The sequence below is a fragment of the Paralichthys olivaceus genome, chromosome 15, assembly GCF_024713975.1.
Source record: "Paralichthys olivaceus isolate ysfri-2021 chromosome 15, ASM2471397v2, whole genome shotgun sequence".
Taxonomy (NCBI): Eukaryota; Metazoa; Chordata; class Actinopteri; order Pleuronectiformes; family Paralichthyidae; genus Paralichthys; species Paralichthys olivaceus.
The window spans coordinates 5,653,713-5,667,471 of NC_091107.1; the positions used below are offsets into that span (position 1 = coordinate 5,653,713).

The following is a 13,759-nucleotide window of genomic DNA, read 5'->3' on the forward strand; positions in this document are numbered from 1 at the left end:
GTTTTTTTGTCTAATCAGAGGCCAAAAGTCCCTTAGGTTTTATTTAACATCATAGTTAACCAGAAACATAACATGACATTTAAGAAGCTGCTTCTTACTTGATTAAAATAATCACTAATGAGAACTTTAAAAAATCATTTTGTACCAACATCAAATCGGCCTATAAACGTACTTATTTCAGCTCTAGATGATTGGTTGCTCACATAGTCAGGTGAAATCATTTAACTGCTTTAACTGTCAATAGGGGCCCGACAACAGGTTTCTGGAGGTTCATCTGCTCCTTAATGAAAAGAGGTTTAGTTTGACTATTTTCTCAATGTGATGAGTTCCAGACTTTCAGAGTCATAAAATCCACAGGACGACAAATTGAAAAACAGTGGAAGTTGCCTTTATTTATTCAACAGAGAAACTGCTGCAACATCGGAGTAAACCACTGAGCAGAAACTAACATTCACACTGAGCCGCTGAATTGGTAAGTGGCACAGTGGAGAAGTAAGGCTTAAGGACGCCTCAGACACATGCATACACACACACTCACAGACACACTCCCACACACGCTCCTCTTCATTTACATCGGTTATCTTACACCTCTGTGGCTGCCTGGGCAGCAGCCTCATCACTATCCCTCTCTCCCTCAAATGTGGTCAGTCAGAGGTGAGAGGTCAAGGGTCACCTTGAGATCAGGTAACCTCTGCTCCCTGCTGTAGTGTTGAATGCAGGGCTAATTCACGGCTAAGAGGCGACATAACACAGAGACCTTTACCATTCATTTCTCTGGTACATCTCTAAGCAACATAACCCCCAGTCATAACACTGCAAGGCCAGCCACTGGCCAGGAGGGCGGGGATGAGGGGGATGTTGGGGGGATGTCATGCTCTGGCCGAGTGGAGGGCAAGGACGTGAAGGACACTGGCCGAGTTGGTGATGCGACTTGTCACTTGGTAGAGCGTCTGGTGGGCTCAGAGGCCGTGGGGGGAGGTGGCGGCCCGCGGCGGTCTAGGTCTTCAATGTAGAACATAATGAGCTTCCTGCGCTCCTCTGGGACACACTCCAGAACAAGGTAACGCTTGTCATTCTGAAGGATCTTCTCCACGTCCTTCAGATGCTGCTCTGACTCCTGGATAAGCTTCCTTGACCTAGACAGAGGCAGACAGGAAGAAGGCAGGATGGTCAAACTATGAACAATATCGTCCCTGTGCAGGATTCACTGCAACACCAAGATATTTATACTGAATGTGCTCAAAAATCATTTGTAACATTTTAAATGCTATTAATAACATGCTTTGTTAATGCCTCTCTACTATGTGACAGTGAGCGTACAAACCTGTACGTGATGAACTTTGTCTCCTTTAGCAACGTTCTGAAGTCAGCTTTGGCCGTGATGTACTTGTCCTTGATGTAGTCTTCAAACTCACGTTGTCTCTTCTACACAGACAGACGAACAGATCATCACACATTAAAAATCAAATACAGTACAGTGAGTACTGTAAGTAAAGTTACTAAAACCACACCACCATTTGTATAATTCAATAAATACCTAAGCTTTTCCTATAAGTGACACTTGCCCCGAATGAGTCAACAAACTTCTAAATTACTGTAAATTGCATTAGTGACATAGTTTGCTACAAGTCTGATGATATGAAATGAATTCACTGGTTTAACATGTACAGAACAGATCAGTCTTCGTGCTGACAAACATTTCTGCAGAACAATATTGTAAACTACTTGATTCAGCGTGTTTTTGTATTCCAACAGTTTTTTGTTGTTTTCGGAACATATCATATAACACGTGCAGAAGACCTTCAGAGATATGTGTGGATAAATGCACATGTTGTTCAGGGTCAAGGCTTTTTATATTTAAGTGGAAAGAACAGTGATTGGATTGAGCGGGGAACTTCAACCAGAAAAAGGTAATTTAGGTTTGTAAGTCAAAATGTCCCCAGAGAAAAGACAGACTTGTTGACAGGTTAGCTCATATTTCATCAATATATTATTACACACAAACAAAATAACAGTGAGGTTTCTCATGAAAAGACTTACTCTGTCACTGGAAGAGAACTTAATACAGCGAGGATCCTCTTTGATGACCTTCTTCACCTCCTTCCAACTAGTTGTCAAGGTGATCTACAACACAAACACCCATCGATGAGCTCATAAAATGAACCAGTGATCAACTTGACCTAGGTTGTTAAAAACAATGGATAAAGCATTTAAATAGACACTTTAGATGGACATTAATATCCCCTTAAAAACTGGAGTATCAGTTTCCTTCTTGCCTCTCTGGTTATAACTGAAACCAAATTATCATTTCTAATTTTTTGTCCGAACCCAGGTAACCACATTTTTTATCACACATAAGAAAAAAGCAAACAGATAATAAATTAAAAAAGCTTATTAAAGATAGTTGGTCACTTTTCCTGCTGTTGACTGTTCTCGCTTCATGTTTTTACTCCTCACCATGCTAGTCTCATCCAGAAGCTGCCTGAAATGTTCTTTCTTCTTCTTGGCCAGAGCTTCTACGTGTTCATTAAACAGCTTCTCCTTCTCCTCTCTCTCCAGCAGTGAAGCCGACTCCCAACGATGGTCCTTCCTCAGGTTACGACGCGTGTCTGACCACGTTGCATCTGAAGAACGTACCTGTGGAAGAAATTATGAAATTATAATGGTTCTAGCTGAAAGGCACTAGTTAAAATTGTGCTCCTACAAATTTACTTGGATTTCACAAATGTGTAGGAATGTGATTATTGCGGCAGTCAAAATGCATCTGACTTCTTTCCTTTGGGACTGAATGGATACAACTAGACTTTTGTCTGAAAGGTTAGAATCAGCTTTTACTTTTTCTTCATTATATCTAAAAATGTCAAACTGTTGACATATCAAGACTTCGTGAAATTTTAAATACAGCACATTTCATTCAAAAATGAAAATCTGCAGAGAATCTCACCATATCAGACATGAGCGCTTTAAAATGCTGGATGGCCTCCTCCCTCTTGTGCTGCTCCCTTTCTCGGTCGATCTCTTTGGTCTGTTCTGATCGGGCCTTCTGAACCTCACGCTCCCTCTCTCTGAGACTGGCCTCGATACGAGCCTGCCGCTCCAACTCTCGCTCCTTGTCGATGTCCACGTTCTGTGGGGTGTGACACACATGGTCTGTGATGGGATGCCGACAATAGCTGGGTTTCTATCATACTCTCATGCAAATTCTCAAAAAAATTCAGAGAAACATGGCAAAAAATGAGAATGAATAACAAGAGAAATTACAATTTTACATCCTCGCTCCATTTCACTGTCCCTTACACATAATTCATGTTTCAAACAAGCAGAGATGCTCCCACCTTGGCTTGTTTCTCGATGTACTGTTTGAAAAGTTCTTCTCTGAGTGCAGAGCTGTCCACAGACTTGTATCGTGGGTCCGTCTCTAGCCTCTCTTTAATTTTGCTCCATCGCTGGCCTCCCTCTATGTGCTGTTCATTCAGGAGATCAAAGAAGTCTAACTTCACCTGAAACCAGACATACAAATATTTAAACGAATCAGAAATCTGCCCAAAAGTTCATTATACCTTCAACTTGAGATTTTAACGTGCCAGTGAGTTTTACCTTCTCTCCTCTGGACTTGGAATCCTCTTTCTCCCTCTTCCTCATAGCGGTGATGAATTCCACAAAGATGGCCTCCCTGTCCTTCATCTTCTCTATGGTCTTGAATCGCGGGTCGCGGCCATGCTTCATCGCAAATTCACTAAACGTTGTTCTGCAAATAAAAAAAAGAGTTCCAAACATCTCAGAAATATTATCTCTTTGGCACAACCTGAAAAATAGATATATATGAATTACATCTCATGTTAAATACTAATACTTTGGAAGCAGCCTGCAAGCTTCTGAGGAGTTCATGTCAGAAAATGGCTTTATTTACCTTTGAGTAAATATCAGTAGATTTATGCCAAAGCTGTAAATATCTTAAAGCTGTTTACCTGGGTGTGAACTTAGCCTCTTCCATCATCCTCCTGAACTCGTCTTTGGCCTGCATCAGCTTGTTCTTCTTCTCCTTCCTCTCCTCCTCTGCTCGCGTCTTCACATACTGATCAAACACCTAAAATGGACATGAACCACAAACCTATGACTGAAGGATTTTTAAGCATGGCCCTTATGGTAATGACAATACTATGAGAAAATGAGAATGAGTTATAAAGGAGGAGACAGAAACACAAGACAGCAAGAGGGACCAAACCTGTTTTCTTTCTTTTGGGTTGAGCAGAAGGTAACGAGGGTCAAACACAATCTTATGAAGCTCTTTGTCCCAAGTTGAGAATGCAGACACCTGCATGTGAAGAAGAACAGTGGTATTAGACACTGATCTGTGACGATATACCACCACTGTCTGATATCAACTGTTAACTATGACCACTTACTAACAAAACCAGGAACATTATTATGTAAAATTTGTCCTTGACAATAAAATACTATCAACATGTGAGAACAATTAAAGGAATAACAAGGTTCATTAAAAGAATTGCCAGGAAAACATTAGCCTAAAAGCCCAGTCTTGTGATGGTGTGTCTTCAGACAAAGACCAATAAACTTTACCTTAAAATATCAATCAGCATAAGAGTTGTGTTACCCCTCTTTCCAGCAGCATTTCTTTGAACTGGGTCATCCTGGCCTCCAGAGGCACTATGGCTCTTTCTCTGGCAGCTCTGAGTTCTGCCTCCATTGCTGCTTCCTTCTCTGAGTCCGCCTCCTTTGGCTCCTCCTTCCTGTAAAAAAGGAGACAGACGAAGGCAAGATTAAAACATGTGAAAGGAATTTAGAGAAAAGTAAATGGGATAGTAGAGGAGTATGAAGTGAGTATTTTACAAGTTTTACTGGGAAACTTACTTCCTCTTTTTGGCTTTTGTTGGCTCCTCATCTAGATTTTCTTCAGTAGCCATCGCTAACTCTGGCTCTTCCTTGTTGATTCCTGTGTGCGACCACACAGACAAAATAAATAGGACAGTACAGTGTTTAGAATAACAGAAACAGAACAGAAATTTTAAAAATCAAGTGCTTTATGCAATGTGATAATTACTGACTGAATGCGAGTGCGTCTTTGTCCACACCTGTCTTCTTGCTGTCCTCCAGGCCTCTCTTGTGTGGCGGCTCCTGGATGTGCTTGTCGACGTCAGCTCGACCAACCAGCTCCTCGGGTCGGTCCCACATGGACAGCCGTGTTGTGGGGTTGTAGAAAAACACGCGATCATCACCCGTCCATACCACACACCTGAGATAAATTGATCCGACACACACAGTCATCAAGAAGAGCCACTAAGTGTAGAGAAAATATGAATGCAGTGTAGATAACATGTTCTGCGTTGAGGTGTGCATACCATGGTGTGCCAGGGATAGGGTTGGTGGCTACAGGCCTGGCTTTCTGGGCGGCTTTTTCCTCTTCTGTCATCTCTTCTTCTTTAGGCTCCTTGATAGAAAAGAGAAATAACATAGCTATAGAGCATAACAGTGCCTGAATCATACAAATTTACCAGAACTACTTTTACACCGATAACATAAAAAATTATAATTCTCTGTGTCTTTTCGCATTAATTCTAGTTACATGTATTGAGATTTGAGATATCTAACCGATTTCACCGGAAAGTAAAAAAATACCCTTAATATAAAAATATACGGGTGCTTTTAAAAAAAAAATCCAACATGTATTATAATGGACATAAATTAAGTGATAATATTGAATTAGTTATCCTATCGCAACAAAGCAACTTTATGTTTCATCTTTTCACACACCTCCTTCTCATTGTTCATGTTTTCATTTTTGTTCTCTTCATCCTCCATCTCCATTGCCTCAGCTTCCTCCTGGGCCAAACGCTCCTTGAGTTTTTCTGCTTCTTTTTCTGATAACAGTACAGAGAAAGTGTTAAAAGTGAACCCAACTGCCTTGGTCTTGATACAGACAAACAGACACACACAAACAAAGATTACTAATAATGAAGCTCAACAAATAAAGCTTTAACTTTTCTGTGTGCACTTGTGAGCAATGCCTACCTTTCTCCACCAGGGCCTGTGGTTTCTCCCAGGTGGACTCCAGTGTTCGGTTGTTGTAGTAGTACGTTTTCCCATCAGCTGTTTTGTACTCTGACCACTCTGGAAGGTGCAACGATCCGGCCATGGAAGCAGGAGCAGCCGAGAGAGCCAGCTGGGGGTGCATCATGGAAACTAAAGGCGGGCCCATACCAGGAAGCATGCCTGTAATCAGTCAGAGAGGAAAGAGACAGACCATTATTAACCAACTGTCATCTTTCTGTCCTAACCAACAATACAATACAATGTGGTGGACTAACCTCTATCAGGCATTTGTTTATATGTAATTTTGTGGCGAGTCATATTCCAGGTTGCCCATTTGTAATCAACATGAACTAGGAAAACCAGAGGTAAGAGATTGAGCTCCACAGGCAGCATAAAACTGATTAACTGCAACATTAAAAGTATGTGCCTCAACGTGTGGAGGAGTAGATTATTAGAGTGAAAAGAAGAAACTGCTGCAGTCTAAACATAACTTACAGACAGCAAACACACATACATGAACAAACACACAACCATGCCACAAAAGAGGACAAGAGGACAACCACATGACCACGACTTGTATTCCTAACTGGTTCACTTTACGATTTAGCTACTGATTTTCAAATTAACTCTCATTTACCAGTCGGACTAAACAAAGCAAAACAAGGGCCTACCACTTCCCGAGGACAAGGGGCATTTCCAGTTTAACCCATTAAGACCTAAGGTGCCATACAAAGTGTTGTTTGAAAAACCACCAGCTAAAACCTGAGAGTTCTCTGAAGAGCTGACAGAATTTCCAATCTTTTCTCAGCCTCCGAAGTAGAGAGAGACTTAAATAAAACATTTGACTTTCCTTGTAAATCATTGCGGTGTTCCCAAACTTTGTGAACGTCTTTTAAAAAACTAACAAAGCAGACAAGCAGAGATCCCCTTGTTCTTCTCCTAAAACATGTCAGCAAAACCAAACTCTTCTATAAACTGCTTCAATATCACTCCTGTCGCTACTAACGTCACAGCCATTGTCTGAAACACTACTTAAAACCTTTTGGCATGCTAAGAGTGCTAATAATCAAATAAACTACATTTCCCATAACACTTTCCCATTAGTATTTCAGCGAATCCCGAGGTATTTCAGTGATGTCTTGAGAATAAGGACATCATGAATAAGACATGTCAATCTAAAGGTAGAAGCACGGTCAAACATTAATGATGGGTTAACAAGAATGTGCTGGAAACAAGACTTCAGCACATTGTCCAGAGCTACACTCTAAAATATGGTGATGATGAAATGGTTCGCATGACACATTTAATCCAGAGATGTGAAGTCTGTGAGTATATTCAGTATCAAGCTAATATTCTGCATTGTCTGTTTGTTGAAATGGGAGAGGTTTCACCTCTGTACACTGAATGGATCATGTTCACAGCATTCAACACAGTCCAATATATACCATATGACTCATGTAGACATCATTCACTACCATGCCATCTACTGTGGGTCTGAGAGGCGAGCGGTGGGGTGTTTACCGTTGGCGCTGGGGCCTGCCTTTACACAGGGTGCACCTACTATCTGCATCATTGCTACACCTGAAAGAACAATGGACAAGCAAGGATCTGGTTGAACACAGCAGGACACTAGACATCAGCTACCATGGTGTGTTAAAGTGTTTGTTCCCACTCAGACAAACGCAGACAAACACGCCGAGGTTTTAGACAGTGCATCATTGTTGTGTTATAAAGGTCTCTTGATGTTTTTTAACTTTGAGAGCCCAGTGTACATTGTGTATACAAATGAAATGCATCTTTATTTGGAGACTGTTATATCTACATTTTGATACAAAGACAGAAAAAAGGTATATTTGAAAGAGTGAATCCGTTGGTTGGTACAGCACACATCTTGAAATCAATCAAGAAGCTCTCAATCTGATAATATGAATTAACAAAATTTCTAATTCGGGCCTACCCCTGTCTAACTGTAACTATCTGATAAAAAATGATCTCCCCAAATGAGCTTTTCCTTTAAAAAAAACGAAGGACGGAGAGAAAAAAGTATTACGACATTTTACGGAGAATAGAAAAGCAACAGGAACATCTCTGAAAGCAAACACATAGGACCAACTGGAGCATTTACATTAACTTACATGTATATGTAACCTACTGCACTCAACCCGTCTGTGTCTAGTATTAAATACTTTCAGAGAAATTCATGTTATTTACATGTATAAGCTGTGAGTGAGTTTGTGTTGCCCTAAATAATCCTGTGGTGTTCCAATAACAGAACTGGCATCCACTAGCTATCCTCATTTACTCTTGTCATCATAAATATGCCTGTAATGCTGAATCAGGGTTTCCAAAGGGTTTGAAAACTAAATGGCAGTTGTCTCAAAATATTTGTAGAGATAAGGAGCCTAACATCAGACAAATAATCAGGAATCAAATCTTAACTGGTTAACTTATCACCAACATTATATTTTCCAGTGAAATAATTTTTGGCTGGATGGTAAATCCTTTACAGCTGATGTGACATGCAACTAACGTTTGTAATTGGAGGAATTGACAGTTTGTATGCTGCTGCTCTCTGCTAGTGAGTGAGAGTTGAACTATGAAGCTACTAAGACAAAATCTGTGCATTCTGCTGACTCACAAGCAGTAGATTTCATTTGCATATATGCGTAAAAAAGGCTGTTATACACCTGTTTGCACAGCAACATCAGCAGGCTGAGGTGGACAAAAACTCAATCGTGTGAAGTACAACAAAAAGGATCATTTTTTGATCTGCTATATTTTAGCCAATACTAATCCATTAAAATATATTTTAATGGTCATCCTTTCTCTACATGTCAGTCTAAAACCAAAATCCTAGAGCTCACTGACAAATTTATTGAAGTACTGCTTTAAGATTTAACAGCCGGTTAGTAGCATAGTGACAGCAGCTCTTTATTTTTGTCTGTAAGTTTGTTGCTCTTGGTGAGTTAGCAGTTATTACCTGGTAGAGGAATGTGCATGCCCGGCAAAGGCACCCTGAAAGGTGGGACCATGACAGGGGGGAAGGCAGGTATGGCAGTGGTGGGCTGGGCCACACTGTGAGGCAGGGCCGCAGGCAGAAGTGACACAGTCTGCACCGCTGTAACAGGTGATGGCACCGTGGAAACAGTCACCACAGTGACTGGAGACACGCCAACAGTTGAGGTTACCGTGGCAACAGGGGTGAGGTCTGCTACAACAGTGGCTTATGAAAGCAAAAGGAAAAAAACAAGAGGATTTCAAATTTTGCTTTCACGTATGAGTGGATGTGAGTATGATTGATAATACCCCAAGTAATTACCTGCAATTGTCACAGAAGGGGAGGGGGAGTCTGGACTGGAGGTGAGAGTGCGGGAGGGAGTTGTGGACAGGGCCTGAGTAGAGGATGCTGCTGCGGCCGTGCTGGCTGTAGTGTTGACGGTGCTTGAGCTGGCGGCTGCAGTCACCCCCCCACTTGCTCCTGTCCCTGCAAGAAGAGGGTTGAGTTCAGACTGCTGGATGATTTTCACACCATCAGGTTTACTCCACGATGACTCTCTGGTCCTGGCATTGTAGTAATACGCCTGTGAAAAGGTAAACAGACAGAAAAGGCTTTTTAACTTGGTGACAAACTGCATCATGTATGTGAGCATGTGTATTCGAACACAAAACTTCTACATCATCAGAAAACCCCAGAAGACTAATTCTCTCTACAACAGGACTTTAATTTTGACATACTGAGAGACCATTCATTATTTATCCATCTTTTTCCAGAATGCATTTACCAGCATAGCAATCCTGCTGTGTGTTTACATACGACTCCCAGCTTACCTTCCCCTCCGACGTCTTGTTCTCTACCCATATCTCCTCTGTAGGGTTGAGTGCAGGGGTTCCAGATGTAGGAACAGGAGGCATCCCAGGAGGGAACAGCATCCCAGGAGGAGGCGGTAGGTTACCGATGGGAGGGGGAAGGAATGGAGGTCTCTGCAGAAAAAAGGATAGAGACACAGCATTTAGCTTTCAAACTGTGCGGTATATGGTTCGGAATCCGTATAATCACATATGAATCCTCCCTTCACCAACAAAATGTGATGCTACAAGGTAAAAGAAAAGTGGCCACTCAGATGAGTCATTGCTAATTTACCCAGCAGCCTGTTTATTTAACTCTATGAATTCAAATCTGCTAAATCACTATTATATCATTCAATAAGGAAACACACTGCATCTAAAATCAATTAGGAAGATGGTAGAGGTCAAGGAGATTATAAAAACTGTGTTAGACATGCCCCTTCTTGATTCTGTTTGTACTGTTCCAAGATCAAACACTGCTGATAATCATGCAAGAATTATGAGCTTGCTTTGTGGTTAGCTTATCTACAGACACTGCCCGGGCAAATGACTGCACCACTGAAGGTTCGTGAAAAACTGGGTATCAATAACTCAACAACTCACAACCCAACCATCAAATGACCAAAACTGAAGCTCAAAACTGAAGTATGATGTAGACTTCAGCCCTTCACTTCCATGAAATCAAACATGCATGTTAGTATAAGAATGGGAAACAGTCACCTGTAAGTGAGGAGGTCCGATAGGTGGTGGCATGCCTCCTGGTGGTGGGATGGGTGGCATGTTGGGGTCAAAGGGTGGACGTGCATACGGGGGTCGTGGCGGTGGACCCCTCATCATGCCAAAAGGAGGAGGTGGTGGCCTAAGGAGTGGTGGTGGGCCTCGTAACACTGGGGTCTGGACAGGCGCAGGTGCTGGGGCAGGGCCGCGGAACCGCACCGCCTGCTGTGCCATTCTATCACAACAAGGTAACAATGAGTTAAATGAGTAGAACCAAGATATCGCCACTTTGCTAGATCCTAACAAGCTAACATTATATTCAAACGTCCCACTGGACTGTAGGTAATTCTAACGTTTACTACCGGTAAGCAGGGGCAACAATAAAGGGAAATACAGGCATCTTATTAACCAGGTGATTGTTTCCTGAATATCACTTTGTTTATGTTTAATACAAATTGTCAATTTGTCGGTCATAACATCAGAGTGCACAGGAATGAATGATGCCACACAGGACTCACTGCCAGCTGCCAGTCTCAAGAACTTTAAAGGTAATTCTGGAGGAAATCCATCTTAGGAATTACTTTATCATATAGCAACCCAAATCTCCTCATTCACATCCACTAAAAAAAACAAGTTAGTATAAAAACATTTACTGCAGGTCACATGTCATTTTAATCAATTGGTATCATTTCTTCACATATTTATATTCCAGACTGCAATGATATCAGTGTAATCTTGGATAATAAAGAACAGTTAAATCACTGTTGTCTGTGCAAAACCAATTAGTATAAATGTTTTGTGGATAGCATGACTGTGTTCACTTTTAGAAGATAATGCATTATTACAATGTGCAGTAACTTAAAAACAAACTGTCTTAGAGCTCAGTTTTTAATGTAATCTGCAGGCGGGTTATTCCAAGCAACATTGGATAACTTGCCACAGTTTTTCTATGGATTGAGTTTAACTCAGTGTCTTCTCTCTCTTCGAGAGATCCCAGACTGACAGAGTGATGTTGAGGACACATCACCTGCGTCAAACTCCTTGTAAATGAAGACAGGTCTTTGTGAGTCTGTGGCTTCACGTGCTGCAGACTGAATTGGGGGATTTGATGAACACTCCCAGCTGAGCTCATGTGCTTGAAACTTGTGCACAGTGTCTGGATGTGAGCTGCAGAAATACGTGCCGGAAGATGCAACCACCCGGGTCGGACAGCACTTAGCTTCGTGATGGGCATTAGTCGACATGTTTAAACGCTGAATTCTTCAGGGTGACGTCTTGCTGGTCGTACATGGAACATATATTACGATCCCAAACTAAAGTCGGACGCTCAGTGGGTGAATGTGTCACTAACGAGGCTGACACACAGACGGTCCATTCAAAACACAGTTGTGCGCCTCTGCTTACTAATGAATGTAGCATAGCTGAGCTAGCATGCTATAATGCACTAGCAAATAAGCCCATATTGCACACTCAGGACGGGAGCCGTGTTGGACAGAAGCAGCGGGGCTCTGTGAGTAAAGCATCCCGGTGCAGGAGGGAAATGTCTGCCGGTGTTTGACCGGGCTGTCGGTATTTACCGCGTGCCACGAGCGGACAGTAGAGGAGAGCCGAATGGAAACAGAGGCTAGTTAGCCGCATGCTAGTTAGCTAGCGTGGCTGCATTCACAAGGAAAAGCGCCGGTTAACGCAACCTATCAACCTAAAAGACAACTTGGAATTGAAACTCAGTTTGTGCTCAATGTTCCACTGAGTCTTCGCTCGTTTCAACACTGCGTTTGGTTTTATCTGACCTGTTGTCGCTGAATCCGATGGTCTCGCTCTCTGCCTGGTCCGCCATTACAGGAAAATGTAACCACTCTCTTCCTGGAAACGCCCCTTGGTGATTTCTCCCGTTCCCATTGGCTCAAGGCCACTGTCAATCATGGCGCAGTCCGAGCTGTGTGTGATCTGATTGGATGATACTTGTCCGCTTGTTTCCTGTTTGTCACGATGTCTTTGTTCGTGTGTGTGTGTGTGCGTGCGTGCGTGTAAAATATACTTTATTGTCCTGAGGTACTTCTACTTGTTTTTTCCCCCACACACAATAGTTTGTACTGTAAAGGTGCAGTGTGTAGAATTTAGTGATGTCTAGTGTTGGAGTGTCATGTTGCAGCTGAACACCCCTCACCTCACCCTCTCCTTCCAAACATGAAGAAGAACCTGTGGGAGCTTCAGTTGTCATAAAAACTCAAAAGATGTAAAAAAAAACATGGCTGCCTCCGTAGAGAGGGTCCCCTCGATGTAAATATAAAGTATTTAAATATAAAAGGCCTTTTCTGGGGTAAAGAAAACTACAGTTCATACAATTTAGATGAAATGAACTAGTGAAAACATCATGAGGATTATTCTGCATTAAATTGCTGCCAATAGTTCCCTTTCACCTAAATCTTACACACTGAACCACAGCATTTCAGAGGGAAATATACTAGTGCTACATTCATCTGACAACTTAAGTTACTCCACCGATTCTTCCATTCGATTCTGCATGCACAATTTGTGAGGATCTGAAAGCAGCAATGTTATTATATATTTTATTACCTTAAAATATTGTCAGAACCAGGTGCAGCAAGTTCAAGAGGAAAGCTGAAATGTAGCTCAAATTAAAAGACTTAAACCAGTTTATCTCCAATATTCAGCAGGAAACTTTAAAATATGAAGAATTCTAAACAGAGTTTGTTTTATTTGTTACAGCTGCAGCTCTTCTGGTTCAGAAAGCCGGGGATCATGGGTAATATAGACAGTGGGACTTTGCAGGTAAACGCTCTGATGAAAACCACTCGATCGCTCACAGAGCTCATCTGATTTATTGACCACATGTGGCTACAGGGGGCGCTGTTGCCCAGTAAAAGTTACATTGTGTCGCTTCAAAAACATGATGCGATGTTCATCCATCAACAGAAAATATTCATGCTGATTTCTTCACAGTTCTTTTTAGGATAAACCCTCATGTGATCATATTATTGACCATGTGTAAGTTTAGGGAAGTTGTCTATTAGCCAATTGGATTGATTTATCCTACATCTGTCACATTGTACCTCCTTAAAAAAAATGAAATTCAAAAGGTTTTGTATAAACTCTCCTGAGGTTGTTAATCCCAAAAGAAATA

At 41.7% G+C, this 13,759-nt stretch overlaps 1 protein-coding gene across 6 annotated transcripts; it reads right to left on the bottom strand.

Annotated features, from left to right (window-relative positions):
* Positions 1-366: 366 nt before the first annotated feature.
* On the bottom strand, positions 367-12,557 carry tcerg1b (transcription elongation regulator 1b (CA150)). 6 transcript variants are annotated; one of them, XM_020109336.2, is made up of 22 exons: positions 12,405-12,557; positions 10,618-10,849; positions 9,880-10,032; positions 9,371-9,632; positions 9,032-9,274; positions 7,573-7,632; positions 6,327-6,401; positions 6,031-6,231; positions 5,773-5,879; positions 5,361-5,449; positions 5,094-5,254; positions 4,873-4,954; positions 4,616-4,751; positions 4,226-4,315; positions 3,969-4,087; positions 3,598-3,748; positions 3,336-3,500; positions 2,945-3,127; positions 2,458-2,637; positions 2,041-2,124; positions 1,325-1,425; positions 367-1,136 (listed from the first exon to the last, which is right to left on the bottom strand). In XM_020109336.2, exons 1-22 carry the CDS (start codon positions 12,449-12,451, stop codon positions 935-937), a joined length of 3,123 nt encoding a protein of 1,040 aa, XP_019964895.2. In that variant the 5' UTR covers positions 12,452-12,557; the 3' UTR covers positions 367-934. The 6 variants fall into 6 exon arrangements, with proteins under 6 accessions (XP_019964895.2, XP_019964893.2, XP_019964897.2 ...); XM_020109334.2 differs by having other exon boundaries at positions 5,067-5,254; XM_020109338.2 differs by lacking the exon at positions 6,327-6,401.
* Between the last annotated feature and the right edge of the window lie 1,202 nt (positions 12,558-13,759).